The sequence below is a fragment of the Gigantopelta aegis genome, chromosome 8 (genome assembly GCF_016097555.1).
Source record: "Gigantopelta aegis isolate Gae_Host chromosome 8, Gae_host_genome, whole genome shotgun sequence".
Lineage (NCBI taxonomy): Eukaryota > Metazoa > Mollusca > Gastropoda > Neomphalida > Peltospiridae > Gigantopelta > Gigantopelta aegis.
In genome coordinates this window covers 46,208,917-46,233,590 of record NC_054706.1, presented here as the reverse complement: position 1 = coordinate 46,233,590, position 24,674 = coordinate 46,208,917, and the positions used below count along the sequence as shown (strand labels likewise).

The 24,674-nt window shown below is 36.3% G+C and overlaps 1 protein-coding gene across 1 annotated transcript in view; it reads left to right on the top strand.

The window, feature by feature from the left end:
* The window catches only part of LOC121379688, a 42,340-nt gene extending 17,868 nt beyond the window's left edge, over positions 1-24,472 (top strand). Inside the window, 6 exon segments of the mRNA XM_041508339.1 lie at positions 2,357-2,590; positions 5,682-5,800; positions 5,802-5,901; positions 9,605-9,715; positions 14,716-17,748; positions 23,411-24,472. Coding sequence (XP_041364273.1) covers positions 2,357-2,590; positions 5,682-5,800; positions 5,802-5,901; positions 9,605-9,715; positions 14,716-17,748; positions 23,411-24,345 — 4,532 coding nt within the window. The 3' untranslated portion in view covers positions 24,346-24,472.
* The last annotated feature ends 202 nt before the right edge of the window (positions 24,473-24,674 follow it).

The window sequence follows — 24,674 nt, the reverse complement described above, 5'->3', positions numbered from 1 at the left end:
TTTGTCTATATTCTGAACATCACAGGAAAATCTTTTTTAGCCTTTGAAAAAAATGCTAAAATTTTTCCCCCCATTTTAATAAAGAATAATAACTTCATTAATCAGACAGCACCTACTCCAATGGATACAGTATCATCAGTAGTTGGTCCAAAACAAACTGTTCATCCATCCCATTGCAAAACTTTCACATAATTAGAATTGAGTAGTGACAGCGGATTTCCTCTCTATATACATTGTGTATCTGTGTGGTCCTTAACCATATATGTCCAACGCCATATAGCTGTAAATAAAATGTGTTGAATATGTCCTTAAATAAAACATTTTCCTTCCTATATCTGTGTGGTCCTTAACCATATGTCCAACACCATATAGCTGTAAATAAAATGTGTTGAATGTGTCCTTAAATAAAACATTTCCTTCCTATACCCGTAACATATTCATTAATATCTATGGTTTTCCACCAAACTCCTGACGGGTGTATCATGCACCTCACTGGTTCTCTTATTACTTTAATACACTGTTCAGTTGAGTGATTGCCTGAGGTGCTTGCATCACAGGATCGAATCACCTCAGTGGATCCATTCAACTAATTGGGGTTTTCTCATTCAAACCAGTGCACCACAACTGGTCAAAGGCCATGGTATGTGCTTTCCTGTCTGTGGGTTTCCTCTGATGACTATGAGTCAGAATTACCAAATGTTTGACATCCAATAGCTGATGATTGATTAATCAATGTGCTCTAGTGGTGTCGTTAAATAAAACAAACTTCTTCTTGAAGAATAAAATTAGCACTGACCTAGGTTCAGCACATGCCACACCCCCACACCCCATCCCAAAGTCCAAAAGAGATCACCCCAAACCCCCAAGAAGTGAAGTTAGTGGTTGCCGTGATACAGCAAGCTGTAGACATCTGTTTGCAATAGAGCTCTGGTCTGACTCGTTGACATGCTATTTTGATCACACTTCCTCCTCTTGTTATAAAGTCAACTCCCTGCCATTCAACACTCATTAGGAAAAGCTCAGAAATAAATATCCTTTTTAGACATGCATCAGATACAAGCTACAAGGGAGGGTTCCTTCACTGGATGTGACCTCTGCCCTTAGAAGTATGGAAGGAAATTTGAACATTTTACAACTCTCAGACATAAATCTTGTGTTGTGTCTGCATCCTGTCTTGAGTAGAAAAAAAGATGCTGAAATTGTTTGTGTATAATATGATTTGTTTGCTTAAACTGACATTACAACTGAATAGGATGTTTATGCCATTTTAATAAAACTGTACGTCATTGGTTGGTTTATGGCTACACTTATAATATACAATGTTATAAAACTGCCAGTTATTGGTTGGTTTAGTGGGTACTGTAATTATATAATGGTGCCGAACTGTCATTGGTTAATTTATGGTTAATTTATGGTAAACATCTCGGGATTTGAAGAATGATATTAAATTGTCTGTTAAAAGTATTCTATGGTATATTGTATATATATACAATGTATTAGCCAATGATGGGTTGTTGTATATTTGCTTGAACTTGTGTAGGTTCATATTCCAATATTGACCCCCAAGTGTGAGTGCATGCAAATGTTAGTGGTGAGGTGTGGGGATACAAGCTTGACGTCTCTTTCACAAACCATTAATCTTTGTCCTTGACAGAATGAACAAATATCTGAGGTTTGTACTCAGGACGTCATGCTGAAACCTAAACCACAGCATAAGCTTAGAAGAAAAAAAAAAAATCAAAATTTAATTAACCAATAATTATGTTCATAGTTTTGCTACAATCATAAAGCACAACCAAGAAACAAATTATTTAATTACCAACTTTATCTTTTTCAGACCTATTAAAATCAGAAATCACAAGCAAAGAAACCAGCATTAGAAACAAATTATTAATCCCCAATAGCTTTTGACTCCATCTTTTGTCCGTCCGTTTGTCTATCTGTCCATCTGTTCTATATATAGTTTTCTAGACTTTTTTGTTTTCAGAAGATTTTCAGAAATTTTATGTGTAACTTTATCATGTACTGTTGGTAATCATGTTTGACTTTCATAGCAATTTACCCATTTTTGATGTTATGGCCCTCGAACGTATGAGATCCAAAAATTAATTTGTACAGACTTTTTTTTCACAATGTCTCTTATTAAGTTTTTGTATGTAGCTTTATCATGTACAGTTACAGATCAAGGTTTGACTTTCTTGGTGATTTACCCTCTTGAATTGAGGAGATAGTAATATTTGTTGAACCTGGTAGGGGACATGTATAGCTTTAGCAGTACTCTCAGAATGCTTGTCCAATTTACCGGCTTTATCAACAGTAGAAATACATTTTTAATTGCCATCTTTATCTTTTTCAGACCGGCTACAGGTGCTACTGTACAAAGATGTCAAGGAGGCCATGCGTGAAGGTGGCAAGCCCAAACGGACTTGTCTGCTGGAGGGATTCTACGGCCTGGAGTCAGATTTCGACTTTGACCACCAGGAATACGTCATGGCCATTATATGCCAGAAGCAGGTGGTCCTCATGGCCTTCGAGTCGAATGAAGACATGATACAGTTTCACGTCCAGATACGCAGGAGTTTGGGTGAAGGTTAGTGCGATATTTTTATGCAGTGTTGTGAAACCCTCTCAACACTGGACACCTGCTGGGACCAAGCAAAATGTCCCAGTTTTAAGGGGTATCTGGTTTAGAAAGGTTGTTTTCTGTATACAGTGAAACTTGTCTAAACTGGACCCTGAACAAAACGGAATCCTGTCAAAACCGGCCAAGTTTCATGGTCTCGAGTTTTCTAAATTCTAAAACACGACCCTCTAAACATTGGATTCGGTCTAAATCAAATAAATAAATATGTCTCTGGCATGATCCTATTAAAACAGGTTTCACTGTATTTAAAATTCAGCCAGTGTACCACGACTGGTACGTCACAGGCCATGGTATGTGCTATCCTGTGTAAAAGATCCCTTGCTGCTAATCAAAAACAGTAGCCCATTAAGTGGCAACAGCAGGGTTTCCTCTCAATACCTGTGTGGTCCGTAACCATATGTCTGATGCCATATAACAGTAAATAAAATGTGTTGAGTGCATCGTTAAATAAAACATTTCCTTCCTTCCTGTATTTAAAAGGGACGATGAAAAGTTTGGTTTTGAGGGAATTACTGTTTTCAGGGTTTTCACTGTGTACATTATCAAAGTTGTATGTGGAAGGCATCTTGATTAAAATTAGTATCTGTCTATTTAGGTTAGTGATAGGGTGAAATCTACATGTAAGTGATCAAAAGATTTCAGACATTCTTTTTTTTTTTTTTTTTTTTTTTTTGCTTTTGGTTAGAACTCTAGAATTAATTTCAGACCATGAAAATATATGCAAAGGCAAGTTGTTTGTCAGTTTACTTAAATGCGGTATGTATGATAGAAAGAAAATAACATTAAAAAGTTAGAAAAATAAATAACCAGTGCAATAGATGTGAATTTATTTTTAACCCTGGGAAATGGAGATAATTAACTTGAGGTGTTAAAAGTTCACAAGTTCATGTTCAATTTACTGATATGAGCCACTCAATTTACGCTGCTCCTCACAGTGTATATGTAAGTTAGAGGTTGTGGTTTGGGGAAAAGAAAGTTTAAGAAAACAGTTTCCGAAGCAAAGAAAATAGATGGTTATGATGATTCCACACTGCATGCTATTAGTTTTAAGCAGCCTGCCTGCTGAGCAAGTCAGATCAATAAGAATGCTGTTTGTTTGTGAATATTTATTAAAGCAAGGCAGAAAATTGATTGAACTGAATATGATCTACTGTTTATGTTGCTTTCATGCAAAAACGATTGTAGGAACATGTTTCTGTAGAATATAGATATTTATCTCTGTAACTTGTACATTTTTGTAGAATTAAAAAGGAAAAAAAAGCAAATGAAAATAAAGAACAAATATTGTTTTAAAGGTTGGCCAAAATAGTGTGTAATTTTGTATCCAGGGTGAACATAAAAAAAAGGTTTTGCTTTCAGCCAACTGACTTATTTATTTTACCAGTTCAAAAAGTGCCTGTCAACAGACATGGCTAAAATGGTGATTTCTTTTTTCTTCTTCTGGTAATGATTATTAATGTATATTTTATGAAGACATTCTTGATACATGTAGTTCTCAGCATGTAGTTTATAGGATAAAATGTATCATTGTCTTCTTCTTTTCTTTTTGAGGTGGCTGAATTTTTCTATTATTTGTGATAATTTTAGATTAATTTTTTTTTTCTATTTCCCCGAGTACACGACACTTACACTTGATAATAATGAGACTGAGGAATAATAGCATAATGCATCTTAATTCCAGCGCTGAACATGGATGCCATTGTATTACATTGCACACATTCCCATAGCCTCGTAATGTAATCGGCTGCAAGCATATGGCAAAATGACATAAATAAATAATTAAATGAAAATTCTCTTCCTTGCATGGTGCTTGAACCTTAATTGGAGATAGGCACATTAATATGTTATCCTATCTTATTCCTCGCACGGTCCAGCCAGTGCACCACGACTGGTACACCAAAGGCCGTGGTATGTGCTATCCTGTCTATGGGATGGTGCATATAAAAGATCCCTTGCTGCCAATCGAAAAGAGTAGCCCATGAAGTGGTGACAGCGGGTTTCCTCCTTCAATATCTTGTGTGGTCCTTAACCATATGTCCGACGCCATATAACCATAATTAAAATGTTGAGTGCGTCGTTAAATAAAAGATTTCCTTCCTTCCTTCCTTGCACGGGTACTCAAGTCCTGTGAACGGACTCAAGTCTCAATGGAGTCAATCTGTGCCCGAGTATTTGAGACCCTAGGTCTGACTGTAGCAACCCCAGTGTCCATTTCTTGATCAATGTAAAAATAATGTCAGGAAATATCCTTGAAGATGTCGACACTTTATATTGCTTCTTTGTTTTATTGAGTGTTAATGAGTATGTTACAAATTAATAATAAGATCTGTCTGTCATTTCTTTTATGTACATCTGCATGTAGTTTCATCTGGGTATGAACACAAAAAAGCATGGCAAACGTTTGTATGAAAAAAATAACAGACAATCCGTAATTATATATAAGACTGTGAGCCCATTATACACAAGGGTCAGAATTGGCTGACATTCCCTCCGGATATTAGATTCGATAAGATATACTGTGGAATTTTTATATTGCTGTTGCTCATCACATTATGTTTGCCTTTACCAAAGTTTGACACCCAATAGCCGATGCATTTTTCGTGCTGGGGCATTATTAAACATTCATTCATTCGATAAGCTACAAATTCTGCCGGCCCAAATCAAAATCTTCCGGACCAAATATGATTAACTCAAACTAATGTGTGAATAAAAATGTAAAATAATTGCCGGTCCGACTGGACGACAGGCAAAAATGTTTCCTGGCCCATGGTGATGTTGACCAAAAAAAATGGGACAGCAATATTTTGAGCCCTGGTACAAGTACAAATATACTGACATTTCTTGACCAGTTGTTCCATCTGGCAAAATAAACCCAGAAAACAAATATTTACCATCATTATTATTATTAGATTTTTAAAACATTTTAAAAATGTATATTTAAATTTAAAAGAACATTCTTTACATTGTGCATTTTAATTAACAAATATATTTTTTTTTTTTTAGAAATGTTTTTTGCAAAATGTAATTTTTATTGCAGAACACCAGTTTCCAGTCCAGATTGCCAAAGTACCGTCAAACAGTAAACTGCCTCTACAGTCGGTTAAGCTACTCATCCATGGTCAACGCTTCTGTTTTACTGTCCACACCTGCCACACACCCCCCACGCATACTTCAGACATGGCAAATTTCTGACCTTCGGCGGTTTGGTTCAGTCGATGGCAAATTCTGCTTTGAGGGAGGATCCAAGTGTGGAAAAGGTAAGGTACCCATTGTGTGTGGCCTTACACCTTCTTATGGAGCCTCACAGTCCACTCGGGGTTAACTGCACCTGATACTGGAATTTAAAAAAAGCACCCCTTGCCTCAGGTGGGACAAGAACCCAGTACCTACTAGCCTCAAGTCTGGTGGTTTAATCACTACACCCACTCACCCTGTCCAGGGCCTCGTTCCACGAAGCAATCTTGGCACTAAGATCACCTTAGTGCATAAGGTAGCTATGCACTTAAGGTGATCTTAGGACTAAGATTGCTTTGTGGAACAGGGCCCAGGACCCTATTCAACAAAGCGATGTTAGTGCTAAGATCACCTTAAGTACATAACCACCATATGCATTTAAGATGATCTTGGCGCTAAGATTGCTGTGTGGAACAGAGCCGATAACAGTAGTTAATGGCTAGTTGTTAGTGATTAGTCAGAGAGAAATTGGTGCATATAATTGGTCTTACACATCCTCATTGAGCCATTGAATATTTCCCAGGGTGACTGCTGGTACTGGGGTCAATGTCAATTAGCATAACCAGTTTGCCACTGCTTGACTAGCTCTGGCACTCACTAAATTTGCCAATTGTAAATTTCAAAAACAATTGGCGAATTTTATTTTAATTTGGCAAAATCATTTTTAATGAAATAATTGATATTTTGTTAGAAAATAACTGCGATTCTGCAATTTTTAAAGTTTAATAGATAATTTGGAAACATTTTCTACTAAACCAGAACTAGCTCTGCACTGTTTTATTTCCTGAGCGAGAGCAAAAGGTTATAAAAAAAGTTCCAGTACAAGTTTCATCCATTCCATGTGACACAAATGTGATCATGTATTTATTATCCATAAACTATAATCTATAGTCTTATTCAACTTGCTGTACTAACACAACAAATATGTTATTCAAGCTGAATCATACCGTCACACTGCAGAATTATCTCCCTTGCTTTTGAACCGAGAATGAGGTTACAGGTAGCCCGTGCAGAGATATCACTATGCATATCCGGCAAGGGAGAGAATTCTGCAGTGTGAAGGTATGACTGACGTTGAATAACATTTGTTGTGCTAGCACTAGGTAGGTATGAATAATAATGAAAATTAAATTGTAAAAATTCTAATTAAGTATGATTGTATTCACTGTATATTTGATGTCAATAACAATATGGTTAACGTACCTGTACCATCATTACATTTGCACGCAAAGTAATAGTCCCCATTTATTGCAAATAAAACAACCAATTTCACCTACCTTTTATTGATTTAAAATTTTATGTTCTTGTTATTATGTGTAATATCAAAGCTACATCAATGAAGTCAATTTTGCTCACCATAAGCTTGCCATACATTTAGACACATACCTAAAAATAGTATCAAATAATTATTAATTTGTTTTTTTAAATCAGATTATATAATAATTATGTAATAATTTGTTGTAAACCATAAGGATAATAAAATTGATTTTAACCAATCTGTATAGAGTTAGTGACTAGCAGTTGGCTGTTTTAGCTACTGATATGCAGAGTGAAAGGTAGTCTCCATGGATTCTCAAATTGGAGTATTAGTGACTAGCAGTTGGCTGTTTTAGCTACTGATATGCAGAGTGAAAGTAGTCTCCATGGATTCTCAAATTGGAGTATTAGTGACTAGCAGTTGGCTGTTTTAGCTATTGATATGCAGAGTGAAGGGTAGTCTCCATGGATTCTCAAATTGGAGTATTAGTGACTAGCAGTTGGCTGTTTTAGCTATTGATATGCAGAGTGAAGGGTAGTCTCCATGGATTCTCAAATTGGAGTATTAGTGACTAGCAGTTGGCTGTTTTAGCTACTGATATGCAGAGTGAAGGGTAGTCTCCATGGATTCTCAAACTGGAGTATTAGTGACTAGCAGTTGGCTGTTTTAGCTACTGATATGCAGAGTGAAGGGTAGTCTCCATGGATTCTCAAATTGGAGTATTAGTGACTAGCAGTTGGCTGTTTTAGCTACTGATATGCAGAGTGAAAGGTAGTCTCCATGGATTCTCAAATTGGAGTATTAGTGACTAGCAGTTGGCTGTTTTAGCTACTGATATGCAGAGTGAAGGGTAGTCTCCATGGATTCTCAAATTGGAGTATTAGTGACTAGCAGTTGGCTGTTTTAGCTACTGATATGCAGAGTGAAGGGTAGTCTCCATGGATTCTCAAATTGGAGTATTAGTGACTAGCAGTTGGCTGTTTTAGCTACTGATATGCAGAGTGAAGGGTAGTCTCCATGGATTCTCAAATTGGAGTATTAGTGACTAGCAGTTGGCTGTTTTAGCTATTGATATGCAGAGTGAAGGGTAGTCTCCATGGATTCTCAAACTGGAGTATTAGTGACTAGCAGTTGGCTGTTTTAGCTATTGATATGCAGAGTGAAGGGTAGTCTCCATGGATTCTCAAACTGGAGTATTAGTGACTAGCAGTTGGCTGTTTTAGCTATTGATATGCAGAGTGAAGGGTAGTCTCCATGGATTCTCAAATTGGAGTATTTGTTTTACTTCTTTGATAACAGTGACTTCATTCTTCCGAGTTATCGGTTTTCTTATAAAGCAAAAGATTACATCTCTGGTGGTCTGCAGTTTACGTGAGGTTCAGGAAGTGGCATGACCTTTGAAAATTCCCTTGCCAGACTTCAGATAATGATCAAGTTCATAATAAATCTATTTCTGGCAGGAAAATATGTTCCACCTGATATTTTCTGACTTGGCATTTTTATCATGAACATAACTGAAAAATATTACGAATTAACATTTTTACTCTTTGTTTTATACCAGTAGAAAATGTCAACATTTTTATTACATATATCTTTATCATTTATTAACTGTTGTAGAAATGGAGAAATGTGTAAATGTAATGAATTGTATAAAATTAGGAAAAAGTTGACACATAATGAACTGTTACAAGATTCAAGAAAATGTGTATGACCTATTTTTAATTCATTTAATTTAACATGCTCAGTAAACTTGTTTTAAAGAAACCCCCAGAAATGTGAAGACCTTTGCAGCCATACTGTCTTGTGTTGACTGTATAGTGTTCTGTTGGACACAGTGTAATAAGTTCAATGAAAATTATTATTTTCTTTGCTTCATTCTAGTCATACATTATCTCATTAGGTAGTTAGCACATATTAATTTAGTAATTTCTTTTTAAAATTGTTTTATTTTAAACTGTTACATAATATAAATTGTGTCTAATTATGGAAAAACCAGGCCGAAATTTGCTAGAGAAAATTATGCATAATGTTATTTTAAATACTTAACATGAAAGTAATTAACATAAAAATAGTCCTTTTTAAAAAATTAAGTGAGCAATACAAAACAATATTGTTACTTTTAGCTTGCAAAAGATCAAAAAGGCTTTGAATATTCTGAAAGACATAAAGCATATATTTGTTTATAGTCTTAATCTCTGGTAATCCCAATTTTGCTAAAACAAAGACAGAAATGACAGTACATGCATTTCTTTGTACATTTACAGCATGGTACAGATGTGAACATTTTTTAAAATCCAAATTCTATTTTTATGTACTGTGGCAGGATTTTCTCATAGATGGTCACAACTGATTATCAATGATACAGTTAGCATTGGTTTCAGCAATGGTTTAAGCAGCTATATTTATGTCTTTGAAATTGAACTGTGATTCTGTTCCTGACTTACTAAATGCGACTGTTCTGTTTTGAGGTGTGGGCTTTCATGTCCTATTGTCCGACCATGCAGATGACATAGCAAAGATTGTCCATCTAGCCAGTGTCGGAAAGTCTCCCAGTTGCCAAAGAGCTGCAAACAAGCGAAGTAAGTTCCTTATTAACAGGGTTTTTTGTTTTTTTTTCAGTGTCTAAGTCTTATAAATTCAGAAGTTATGGAAGTTAAATTTAATTATTCACACATTGGTATATACACATGTGTATTTATAATACATCACTTGCACAGCAGATGTAATAATACTCGTATACACATGTCCTGCCAAACAATTAACAACTTTTATGTATTTTTTCTCTTTTTGTTTTAACACATTTTACTTAGCAGTGTATTCTTCAGTTTTTAAGTTTTATTTAATTCGTACATGTAGTTTTATCATTTATTTTGCTTTGGCTTTTGCTTGGTTGCCAATTTATTACTTTGCTTTTGTTTTACATCGCTTGTATGCTTATGCTGCTCCAGCTATGTACACTTCAAGCCACAAACCTTACATTGTTTTTGCACCTAAAGGTACACCACTTGAACATTTAAATCAATACATATGTTTGTATCTTTCTATACCACCACCACCACCACCCTCAAATATATGAAACATCAGTGTTCTTATTTATGAGATTGACTGAGGATTATTGACAGCATGACCAAAATTAGTAGTTTATCAAGAGCAAAAAGTCTTTAACAGTCTTTGTGCTACCACTTACACGCATATTAAAAATACTGTGCAAAAATCAGTTTTTGAATATTTCATATTGATCTCTCTTTTTTTTTAGCAAAAAAAAAAAAAATCATATAAGTTACAAACAATTTTAATGGACTGTAACTAGGTGATTGTTTTGCAGATGTGTTTTGGATATTCATACCTTATGTGAATATAGACAACACGTTTATTCACATATTTGTTTTAATTACATGGCTGATAATTTTAATCACACACAACATACTGTTATGCAAAGAAGCATTTGAGGGGATCTTCCAGTTATGAGTGAATGTCACTTCGAAAGTCATGTTTATAACTTAATTACGCATTATATAAACAATTTTTTTTTAAAAAGGACAATGTAATATGCTGTAAAATAGCTTACATTTATGTATGTAATGATCATCTGTAATTGTTTCAGAAAGGGACAATATTCAGCTTACAGGGTAGTGCCCGTGGTAATTATAAGAAGTTGTAGGGTTTTATCTCGTCCCGGGGCGTGATTTAGCTCAGTTGGTTGAGTGCTCGCTCGAGGTGCATGCATCGCAGGATCAAACCACCTCTGTGGATCTATTCAACTGACTGGGTTTTTTCGTTCAGACCAGTCCACCACAACTGGTCAAAGGCTGTGGTATGTGCTTTCCTGTCTGTGGGAAAGTGCATATAAAAGATCCCTTGCTGCATCAGGACAAATGTAGCAGGTTTCCTCTGATGACTACGTGACAGAATTAGCAAATGTTTGACATCCAATAGCCGATGATCAATCAATCAATGTGCTCTAGTGGTGTCATTAAAGCAAACTTTATTTCCTTGTTGACGTTGGAGCTGGTGGTAACCTCACATCTCACACAGTCTCATAATACTGTGTCAGTTGAATATCTGATGGTACAATGCAAGTAATAGAATTTAAAATATCAATGTGCTCTAGTGGCGTCATTAAACAAAACAAACTTTGGTCTCAGAAAGGAAGCACCCTAAGATAATGTAAAAAGAACCTGTGACATTTTGATGAATTTGTTTTTGATACTGGTGTTAACACTGTTAATGTTTTTGCAATCATAGCCTAGCATTTGACTGTACGTCGATATTTTAGACATCTGTATTTTACCTATAATCTGCATTCTGTATCAGCTGTAAATGTTGAAATCCCCCTCAGGCATACATGGCACTCCCACGCATACCCAGTGAACAAACACACAACATGATTCATTTATAGTTCTTTATTGTTCGTTTTGAAGAACATTTCTTTGCAAACTGCTGTCATCATTTATTACAAATGAATACCTAGTCTACATATGTACAATGAAATATTGATATTGATCATGCAAAGTTGACACAAGCGTTGAAAAATAAAATCTATTAAAAGTCACATTTTTTTTTTTTTTTTTTGGATTTATTTTCCACCATTGGGCTCTTTTTCATTCCAGCCAGTGCTCCACTACTGATATAACAAAGACCATATTATGTACTATCCTGTCTGTGAGATGGTGTATGATTCCTTGTTATTAAAGGGACATTTTTCAGTTTGCTGCTATTTTTAAGATGTTATCGACTAATAGAGATTTTTTAACGATTGTAATTACATATCAAACATATTTTTCCACATAAAATATTAATGGCTGTATATTAAATGTGTTTCTGATGGTTTTAATATTATTAGGTAAAATTTTATTTTATTTTCTAAAATAAGTTTTTTTCGTACGTACAAAATTATTTGAAGACAAAATCCAGTTTGGGCTTCTTACAAATATTAAGATGACCAGAAACACATTAAATATACAGACACTGATATTCTAAACAAGAAAATATATTTAATATGTAAGTTTAATCGTAGAAAATATTTTATTAGTCGGAAGCATCTTACAATGCAGCAAACTCAGGAATGTCCCTTTAATGGAAATATGTAGCAGGTTTTTTCACTAAGACTATGTCAACATTACCAACTGTTTGACATTCAATAGCTGATGAATAATGAATCAATGTGCCCTAGTGGTGTTGTTCAACAAAACAGACTTTAACTTTTAGTTTCTTTTATCATTACATACATAAATATAACCTACTTTTACAGTGTACCATTTTCCCCTTTTTTTCCAAAACATGTTTCGATAATGCATAATTATTTTATATTTACGAGTAGTTATCTTCCGAGATGATAGAAACTATTCCATTAACTCATAACCAGAAGATCCCCCATGTATTTTCATTGCATAACATTATGCTATGTATGATTAGATTACCAGCCATGAATTGGTCAAACCAACCTCATTTGCTTCTTGAATGAATATTTGATTTGGGACTCAGCCTTTTTAGTTAATTTTGTCTGGTAACCGTAGATTTTTCTTAATGTAAAATTCTTTTTTATGAAGATAATTTGTTACTAAATCATATCTTGTGTGTTAAATTGTTTTCATAGACTAAAATATACTAAATTTAATGCTTTTGAGTGGGTTTATAGTTTTTATTATTATTATAATTATAATTATTATTTTGTTTCCTTTTTATTAATAATATACATGTATATGTTTTGGTTAAAATTATTTATTAATTTTCTCTAATATCAATTATCCATAATATTAAGTTAGAAAGGTCTCTTGAATTCATTCATTCATTTCTTTCATTCATCCATTTCATCCATTTCATTCATTCATTCATTCATTCATTCATTCATTTTGCCAATAATATTTTACTCTTAAACCTTTACATGCACATCGTATATGTACATTGCAAGGTCTTTGAGATTATCATTTTCCCTTAAATACTTTATGCCCATTTTCAACTGAGATCCAAGCCTTATCATCTCGGCTACCTGGACTGTGTATCTGAATTGTGTATCTGAATTGAGATAAGAACCCAGTACCCACACACTCTAGATAGACCCAGTGGCTTAACCATTGCATTATCGAAGGGTTCTGATAAATGCATATCATGCAAGAGCAAAGTAGGTTACAACTGAGAAATTCCACGTGGATGGAATGGTTATGGATAACACATTGTTTGATTTGAGCTCCGTAAATGTTCACTAGGAAATTTTCATATTTTACATCCCATAAAGCAATGACACTTAGCTGTGGGATGGTGCATACAAAAGATCCCTTGCTACTAATGGAAAAATGTAGCAGGTTTCCTCTTTATGACTGTCTCAGAGTTACCATACATGTATGTTTGAACTCCAATAGCCGATGATTAAAAAATCAATGTGCTCTAGTGGTATTGTTAAACAAAACAAACTTTTATTTTATATCCCATAAAGCATTTGTTAATTTTCACATACAGTCTAAAGAGAGGAAATCTGCTGTATTTTTTCCATTAGCAGCAAGAGATCATTTAAATGCACTATCCCACAGACAGGATAGCACATACCACAGCTGTTGGGTGGGGTGAGGCGTAGCCTAGTGGTAAAGTGCTTGCTTCATACACAGTCAGTCTAGGATCGATGCCTGTCAGAGAACCCATTGGGCTATTTGTCATTCCAAGCAGTCCACCACGACTCTTATATCAAAATCTGTGGTATGTGCTATCCTGTCTGTGGGATAGTGCATTTAAATGCTCTCTTGCTACTAATGGAAACAATACAGCAGATTTCCTCTCTTTAGACTGTATGTGAAAATTAACAAATGTTTGACACATAGCCGATGATTAATAGATCAGTGTGCTGTGGAGGTGTTGTTAAACAAAATAAACTTTAATTTAGCTCTTGGACAGAAACACTTTTGCAAAATATCCTATAATGCACTTAAGAACACCTAAAGTTAATATGAAGAAGCATGCATCCATGTTTTTACTACCCTTCCACCATTTTAAAATTCATTCAGACAGGCCAGATGTGTCAAGCCACAGTTTGTTCAACTCAAATAAAGTTTATGTCAGGCAAATATTCAGTTAATTTTGGTGTACATGTGTACTTGTATCATCATTAACATATGTCTTTTTTTTATTAAAAATAACTACAGATTGTTGTGGGGTTGTTTTTGGTTTTGCTTGTTAAAGAGATTGGAAATTAACTCTTTTATCTTGTAAACTATTTTTAATCTTAAGTGTGATTTTGCCTTGTTAGTAGATATTTTTATAATTGGGGTACAATATGTACAAAGCAATTTTAAGAAAATAATATTTGGTATGATGATTAGAAAATAACATTGATTGTGAGCTGTGAAATAAAATATATTACTGCTCAGCAATCAAACCATACATGGTTTTGTAACTAGTCATTTTCTGTAAATAAGCATTTTTTTTTCGTGAAAATTTTAAAAACTATAAATTTCAGGTGCTCAAAAGTAGTTGAAGCAAACATGTTTGGGCCATGGTCTTCCCCATTTTGTGAATGTATTGTTGCTGTTTACTGTGCCTGATTAAAGGTTTTACACTTATGGGAGCTTTTCTATATATTCCCCTATAGGCTCTCAGTTCCCGGGAACCCTTGATTCATTATGTTCAAGTCCGCACCATGGGACCCCACAGTCCATGCTTGGAGGGTACAGCCTGGGACGGAACCAAGACTTGTGGACTTGGAACAAGCGGCATTCGATCAGTGTCATAGACTATCGCCGAATGGCTGGCCTCACAGACAAACTCAAAATGATAAGCATAGAAAACCTTGAACGCCAGCGTCTGATGGCCATCTATGATATTCCGCCAAATCGTGTTCGAAAAGTTGACAATAGCTCTAGTCCACCTCAGTCAGCCAACAGCATGCAGAAGATGGAAAGAGACCAGAAGTGTCCCATGTGTTGTGCTCAAAGAATCGAAAAGCAGAATCTGTGTATTCATGGTTATATGACCTCATTGTTCCACCCAGAACATTGTGGTGTTGTTTCCAGTTCAAGTTACAGTGATTCAAACTCGTCAGATAGTCGTGAACAAGGCATCCATTCTGGAAACTACAGCAATTATTTCATGGTTGGCCAGCAAAGTAATTTCCAACTCTCGGTCATTGAGGATGAATTCCGCTCAGCGGTTGATCGGTGCAGACGCCAAGAAGCATTGCAGTCGCTTAAAAATGAGGAGAGTTCCCTTCAGAGGGAGATAACTTTGCTGGATGAAATATTACAAGTGTGTAAAGGTGATGACCATGCTAAGCCCGAGAGTCAGAACGGGGTCCAGAAAACCACAAACAAGAGTGTCAAGGCATCCAGTCTTCCCACCAAAGTGAGAAAAGATTATGCCGTTGATGCGGAATTCTGTAAGCATGTGGGAGTGTCCGTCTCTGCAGAAAACTGCAGCAGAAGCAACAATCAGAACAGTAATCAAAACACTGCCAGTCCCAATGTACTCTCGAAATTAGAGAAAATCCCTTTTCATTCTAAATTATTAGTTCCTTTACCATACATTAATCTTTCAAAGTTTGATGAGAATGGTGATGGGAGCAGTAGCCATGTACACATGCCAGGAAGTAAAGAAAATATGTTGTCTGGAAGTAAAGAAAAACTTACAAATGGGAGCAGAGAAAAACGTACTGTTGGTAGTGGATGTAACAGCAGCAGTTTGACTAATGTTTCTTCCAGTGGTTCTGGGGAGAAAATAGTACGGTCCTCACCATCAAAGACAAAAGAGAAACTCGGAATGCGATCATCCAGTGAGTCGCATATTGCCATCAGAAGTACAGCATTGATACGTGAACCAATCTATGCAAATGAGGTTAGAAGGAAGTCGGACACCCCTCCCCCAGAGCTGCCTCCAAAAGGCCCAGCCTTGCTCCGGAAAAGCATAAATCGAGGTTTGGTGTCGATGATGAGTGGAATGGATTCAAGTCTAGGATTGCCTCCACCTCTTCCTCCTACAAGAGATCGAAGTAAGTCTGTAGGATCAACAGGAAAGATTCATGGTTATGATAATGCACCTGGCAGAGACATTCTGCCAAATGCTTCAATGGGATATACAGCTTCTCAAGACTGTTATCTGATGATGGGAGAATTCATGGATGAGCCAAAGCCATCCTCTCAGTCATCTTCCTCACAACATGGTCATACAGTAGCTAGTCGAAGAAATACAAGCTTTGAAGAGGCATCATATTTTGACATGGTTACAGATCCTGGATACAACAGAGAATGCTTCAGACATTCACGATCATATTCTGCAAGTGGTGTGATTGAGAATCAGTTCCAAGTGTCAACCCATGGTCGAAACAGCCCTGCCCCTGCATTGCCACCAAAGAAAAATGAACTCCAGGTGCAGTATCGCCAAACTAGACCAGAGAGTAACTACATGGAGATGACTGGACTTACTAGCAAAAGGAGCTCAGTGCTGCAGAATCTACAGACCTTGCAGAATTATGTAAGCACAACACCTGCTTCCAATAACAGTGATTCTTCTGGACAGACACCCAAGCCAGCTATCCCTTTCCCACAGTTGATAACATACCAGAAACCTAAGGTAGAAAATACCACTTCTCCAATATTAACCTCTCAGATAAGTTTAGCCAACCAGGAGCAGCCCAAGGAGAGCAGTGGATTTCTAGCTAGATTCAAGCGAAGGAATTCTCGTGACCAAAAAGCAGCATCGCAGAGTCAGGAGAACCTCATCGGTGTGTCCCAGCATTCCATCATTTTGGAACGTAGTCAGTCAGAGCAAGGGGAGCAGCCAAAAGTGGAAAAGGTTCAATGTAGCCCACTGCTAAAGATTGGTAGACGAAGATCATCAAGCTTTCCGAATCGACTGAGCTATCAAGAGTCAATTGCAGAGTCCAAGACATCATCTGAGAGCAGTCGGGAGGATGTGCAGCTTTATATATCTGAGAAACAGCTGCAGGATGATGACCGGTCCAATGGTTTCCCATATCGGCAGACCTCGGCCGATTCAGCAAGGCTTTCTGAAGACTCTGAAAGAAGCACTAATGACAGCTTCTGTGGTGATGACTACAAAGACAGCGACATTCAGCCGTTGTTGAAGAGCGATGATAATAGAAAAGAAATAAAGGTTTTGACAGTCCTGCATGTTTGCCAGGACTTTGTGTACAATCCCACTGCTAGCACCACAAAACTATCGAAAACGGATGATGAAAAGTTGATTGAACTGCTGCAGAATGGTTATTCTTCCAAACTGGGCAAAATGTCGGACGTTGTCCACAAAAGCAAAGCCAGTATTTATTTACAGAAAGTGCCATCTCCTGCTGAACAGGCAGCTGAAATAGCAAGACACGTGACACTGTTACCGCCATTCATACCGCCGAAAGCGAAAAACTACTGCATGTTGTCTCCCGTCAGAGAGAGCAGTCCAACTTTTTCTCCTTTACTGAACTCTGTTGACACCGAATCAATTTATGTGGAGATGAAAGAGCCCAAACCTGAAGGATCTGTTAACGATAGCGATGTGCCCGTTAGTCCAAGTGCTCAAAAGCTGAAGGCACAAGCATCTCTGAGAATCCGCCCAGCTGTGGAAGACGATAATGGCAAAGTGTGGGTTCCTCGTACGTGTAGTCCTGTACCTGCACCAGGTATGTGAAGCATGAGGCATGGTGTGTGGTTAACACAGGAGTACGTAGTTGTCCAGTCGTCCCTGTTTGAAAATATTCTTAGAATAGCCCGACCTTGTTTGTGTGTTGTTGTTTTTTACAATTAGCTAACCTTGTGAAGACATCTGAAGACGAAGACAAAAAGACTGTCTATTAGGGGTGTTCTTTTTAATTTGTTTTTCTTCACATAATACTAACTTTAATACTATTCAGTAATTAATATTAACTAAAAGATAGTACAGGTCTGTGTAGATCCATGTTAGGGAAAATGACAGGACACTTACCTTTTCATGTCTGACCAAGAGTTGCAATTGTCATATATATATATATATATATATATATATATATATATATATATATATATATATATATATATATATATAGTAGTAGCTATAGTTTAAAATGTTCAGGTGTGTAATTAATCATCCCTTTTCGTTCCTTTTGTTCTGTTTTGAAAATGGCCAACTATGCTAGGAATGGGCAAATTTTAGAACTAAGTCTAGTACTTGTAAATATTTGTATTTCTTCAGATGTCTTTAAAGGAAGTGTGTATTTTGTTACCAAATCCTTAGCACCATGGCATGCTGTAGTTATTCCTTCACCCTGTGTTACATGGATGATCCCGAACATACCCAGAAGTATCATGTTACTTTTAGTAGCCGTTTTGTGTCCATTGGTTATTGCACATGTTCATTTTCTGTTTGACAATGTTTACACTTCATCGCTTTCATCACAATTTATGTCCAACATTTTGGCAGCTTCATGCAGTCTTCATCAGACTGGGATTGTACTTCTCTGTTATGTTCGTAAGATCCATCTTTACTCAGGAATAGCTGTTTAATATCATAATATAGCCATTATATGATTTCGTAAAGTCCTATAAGGTGTGGCGTCAGTATATGGCGTACATTATACAATACCAAATCATCTATTTATAACTGGGGCCTCCATGAGTCGAAAATATGGGACTTGAGTACTCGAGGTTGAAACTCGACCCGGACCCGAGTACCCGACACTTACCCTAGATGATAATGAGACTAAGGAATGAAGTAAAATAACTTTATGCATCTTAATTCCAGCACTGAACACTAAAGGGACATAACCTAGTTTCAACCCATGAAAATTAACACTAAGTTTAGTTAATCTACAAACCTGTAACACATTTGAATAAAGTTACAACTGAGTGAAACATGAGTCTGTGACTTTGAAATTGTGAAATACCCTCTAAAAATAGACTAAAACTCGACTCCATAACTGTTACTTCTCAGACACGCGTGCGGTTTTTTAAATATGAGAAATGCATTTTGTGATATTTAAAACACCAGGATGACCAATAACACTTCAAATGTATGGAATTGATAATCTAAACAATAAATCTAAGTAAAGTATGATTTAAGTTATCAAAAATGGTTATAATAGTCAAAAATATGCGTTAGTGTTTAAAAACTAGGGTATGTCTCTTTAATGCCAAATGATACCATTATGTTGCATTTAGAAACCGGTTGATATGTTCAGTATTGTGATGGATGGACAGCCAGATTTAAAAGAGAAACTAGCACATGGTCATATGATTTTTATTGTGTAACTTTTATTGCTGATTAGTTACTGCTAAAATTAATGTCCTACGTACATTGTCTCACTTGCACTGGTACTCGAGTCCTGTGAACGGACTCGAGTCTTGCTAGACTCTGCCTATGCCCGAGTATTCGTAGATACCCTATATATAACAAATGTCCAGCGACATAAATAAACCTACCCACAACCAGTTTTACCATCACAGCAGACAATAACTCAGATAGCATCATCCAACCATACATCAGAATATAGTCCATATTATAACCAACACTTAACCAAATATTGATTATCTTAATTCGTGTAGGATTTTATGATGTCATGTAGGGCTCACCCTGTTGGTTGCCAACTTAGCCAATTGCTAGTTTTTATGCTAAGTGGCTATAACATTTAGTGTTTGGCTAATAAAATGTTCTTTAAATCAACCAAGTCTGAATAATTTTCAAGACAAAAGCTCTACATATCTGAAAATTGGCTAAGACAAAATGTGTGCCAGTGTGAGTCCTGGTCATAAAATTGTTATTGCTTATTATATTAAATGACTATTCTTGAGTAAAGATGGATATTACGTAGGATATTAATAGAAACCTGATGAAGGCATAAAAACCCAGCTGAAATGTTGGACATAAATTGTCACCAAAATGATAGTGTTTTTTTAAACTTTTCACATTTTGGGATTTTTGTACAGTGACTTTTATTTAGTTTTACCTGTATTTACTATAATATACCTTAATTCATTTTAGTTATGAATTGTCATAGTATTTGGAAGTTTGGACTCTTAGGTGAAGGGGTGGAATCACTAATTCAGCAGTAACATAAAGGGCATTGTACCTGTAGTCTGGCTAATTTAGTTTTCAGAAGAGTAGACAAAATGGCACCTATTTTAATATAGTGTTCGTATAATCTTCGGATTAGTTTATTTTTTAGTTCTGTTATTCATTCATTCGTTGATGTATTTGTCGATATAATCTAGTCATTTATTCATCATCATTTATTCAAGAAGATACAGTAATATACATGATAGACTAGAATGCTTAAAAAACAAGCTACATTTTTCCATGTGACAATAGATATATATTTTCTGCCAAATATGTATAATTTACGATAGCAGTGTGTTTCTTCTCTCGTGATGTATATAAAGTGGCCAGCAGTATTCTGGTTTGTTAACGGGTTCTTTTAATAAGTATGTAATCATTTTTGTCCTCAGTGTGTGTAACATTAACCATTATATTGGTTCTACCTGTTTCTTTCAAATGCATTGTGTATATTGTTTTGATAGAATAATATATGATGATTGAATGGAACACAATGAACCTAATGGAGTTTTTCAGCCCTTTGTCACAATACTGGGTTTATTTTATTATTTATTCAAGAAAAATCTAGCTTACATTGTATATGCAAATTGTTTGATAGAAAACAAAGAATTTAGTGAACATTTTCAACCTTTCATCACAATATGTGTGGGGGTGGGGGTGGGGGGTGGGGGTGGTGCAGGGTCATTACATTTCAAGGTACATTCATGAGGTTGCTCATTTCTTGTAGGTGGCTACATTAAGCATATTCCAAAACAATGCAATATACCAACAGTAATAAATCTGTAACGAAGTTGGTACATTTTATTACCAAAGCTGTGGAGCCAAATGCAACAATTACCAGATTGTTTGGATATGAAACTCTTATTTTCCTTCTATTCTTTGAGAAACCACAAGTTTCTGTTCTGTGCATATATACACTTCTAGTTAAAGCACATTAATTTGGGCACACACCTCAGCTATTCTGGCTCTCGAGGAACAGTGGATGTTTCATTTAATTCTAGTTATACGGTTTCATAGATGTAATGAGCATGTTTGCTCTTGCATAGACACCCAGAGATATACATGTACATGTTGATATATGTATATATATACAGATACATATAAAGCCCACAGCTAAAATGTTACTTCTTGTTACGTTACGCAGTCCTAACAAATATATTTATTTAGGTTATATATAATACTGATATGGTAATGCTACATGAAAATGTTTGCTAATATTTAAGCCTGCAAGCATGAAATTGCTGCTTTTGCTTCACTGCCAGCATCTTCCAGCATGGTCATGCATGTTCCAGCACCACAGCATGTTCTAATTACTCACTACAGCATGTCATTGTGTTAATTTCATTGGTTAATTTTTTTTTTTTTAAAGCATTGCTTGTATCAGAATAAAAATAAAAGCAAATATGAAGGAATAAACGTTTTTAGCATGTTAGTAAAGAAATAGTTTTCTTGGTTAATGGATGTAGCAGAAACTATTAGTTGAGAATTACAGTAGAATCTCGTTGGCTCAACCTCGGAAGGATCGATCACACCGCAACGATCGAACCAAAAACGAAGTCCCGAGTTTGTTGTTCGGTAAACCCTTATATTAACTGCTGATGAACCGAACTAAATTATCAGTCCCATCTATGTTATTAGCTATAGTTCCCTTGAACTGGTAATACATCAAATATCAAATGATAAACCACCAAACAGAACTAACAATTGCTGCACTTGCACAGTTACTTATTATAACCTTCAGATTAATAATTTAAGCGGAACGAACTATAGATGAATCGGGAAATCGCAACAGTAGCCATGCGCTCCTTTCTTTACCACACTTGTCATGTTTGTTGAGCGGCTATCGGTAATGATCTTTCAAGTACAGCTACTGTTATGGTAATTTAGATGAACCGTGATACCAATCAAACAAGTAGTGCACAAACGGGCCTCGGCATAAAGCGTCTGCAATACCGGTTTTAATTGCAACAATGGGTGAGTTAATCACTTGTCATCACTTCAGTAACTACATGTTTAATTAATACCAACACAGTCTTCTGCATCACACAATCGGCCTAATTTCTAATAAATTGTTTGACTTAGATATTTTGCTATATAACACATTGATGAAATTTTAAAGTTTGCAGATACCAAAATTATGTCACTTTCCGAGCAATCTAGAGAAGAACCCAACAACGGAGGGATATCCAGATCGGAAGTTTTGACTGAATCCAATGAGCAATTCGAGAATATCGTATTTCAGTGCACTTACATGTATTACATAATTTGTATCTAATTCAACTTTCTAACTGATGTTATGGAAATATCCCATGTTGACCGAATGGTTCGGTTGAACTACCCGATGGGTCGAACACTTTCTCGGGCACTGACGGGGTTTGAGCCAACGGAATTCAACTGTATTTGCTTTGTCAGTACCCATTATGCATAAAATAAAATAATTTAATTTTCTAAGTGTATTTGCATTAAAAATATCACTAACCCATCACTGGTAAAATATGTGATCATTCTGGAGTAACTCTTAACATTAATAATAATATGTGTTACTTTTAATTAATAATTATAAATTTGTTATTTTTATTTTTATTATTATTTTATTTTATTGCCTGACATTACCCAAGAACTGTTTTCATCTTGAAAATATCTGTTACAAAAATTTAGCATACAAATGGTTAAAACATTTTTACATACCTGGTAGCCTTCACCAGCTGATTTGAAAATTATTTATAAATACTTTTAATAAACCTGTTCATCCCAAGTTTGGTTGCTTTTGCATGCCTGTTGATAATATAAGAGCAGTGTACTCTGCCAGGTTTAAATCAAACAGTATTGTTCGGATCTCTTTCACAATATTGTGGTTATATTTCTAACCAATCTTTTCAAGTTTGATTTAAATATACAGCAGATATACATGTATTACTACATTGTATCATTAAACTTACCTTTTTTGTAAATTTATATTAATAAATAAAGTGAAACCCCTCAAAACCGGACAGTCAGTAAACTGGAATTTCTTCAAAACCGGATGGTCAATAAACCGGAAGTTCCTCAAAACCAGGCATTCTTTCATTGGTTCCTTTTTGAAATATCAGTACAGAACCTGTCTACACCAAACACCCCTTAAAACCAGCCTTTTTACTTGGTATTGTGGGTGTCCGTTTTAGAGGGGTTTCTCTGTACATGTAAATATTCATTTCAGTCAGTCAGTTGGGTTTCTTTTATTTTAGATTAGAATAATTGATGATGCTTGTTTTTTGTAGAAGCTTCAGGTGACGATGTAGACGCCGCTGACGACGATGTCGATGATGTTGTGACATCTGTGCCACTGCAGTGCAGCACCCTCGTTGTGTCTGTCGATGACCTTATTGAACTCTATGACAGTGAGGACCACATTTCAATATCGTCTCGTGACAGTGACACTCATAGCATACGCAGCAGTCCCGCGTCCACCATTCTCCGGCCCCACTCGGGCCTAAACTACCAGATGATAGACCGGCGCCCCGCTGTCAGCGAAAGTGAACCGTCTAGTCCCCGGACACCATACTCTCCATCCACCGCCACCGTGTTCAGTTTCGACAGCGAGGCGTCGTTTTCCTCGTCCAACACTTCATCAACTAAGACTAACACCCAGGTATTACTACCCAGTGCTCAACAGATTCGTGAGATGGAGTTAAGCCGCGTGAAGTTGTACTCGCGGGAAACCAGTCCTGAGGCTAATTTCATGTCTGTGCACCACGGATATTTAAACATTGGTGTTAGTCATGTTCAGCAAGCGAGAGACAGCGATTCGGAAACTAGGTCGCTGTCGCTGAGCCGCGAAACGTCGCCAAAAGTCCCGTCACATGTGCCAACGTCTTTGAGTCTGCCGGCCGAACAGGTGAACCGTCAGTTGAACTATTTAGAGATTGATCTGAGCCCACCTGCGAACCCACCCAAAAAGCATAAAAAGCCTGTGCCAAAGAAAGTGACGGCGATCGAGTATGCACAGATTGACATGGTTGCTACGAAAGGACTGAGCAAAGCGAGCCTGGAGCACGCTCAGTCCCGTAAAGACACGGACAGCCTACGTCGATCGGCTAGCTGTGCTACCCCGTCGACGACAAAAAATTCATTTTCTCTGGCCAGTTCACAGAAGGAGAGGAAAAGCTCGGCAAGAGAGAGGCAACTGAGTACAGGCTCGCTAGATGAATCCTAACATAATTTGTTTAAACTTTTGTTGTTTTTCTTATCCAGTTTTTGTTGCAGTTATACAGTGCTATCATTGTTTTCATAAAGAGAATCAAAGGTGAATTGTTGTCTCTGAAGATTATAGCTGGGCACAGGGAGAGTTGATACTGGGTGTGGGGGTGGGTGGGGGTGGGACAGTATAGAATCAGGTCTGTTGAAAGTAATTATTAGTCCCCTGCCCGTTCAACCGGAGGGAACTATAGGTTTTGTCTCAGTCTGTCTGTCTCTCCATCCGTCTGTCTGTCTGTAACACATATACTACTCTTAAGACTTTTTATTTTTTTGCAGTGCCTCCAG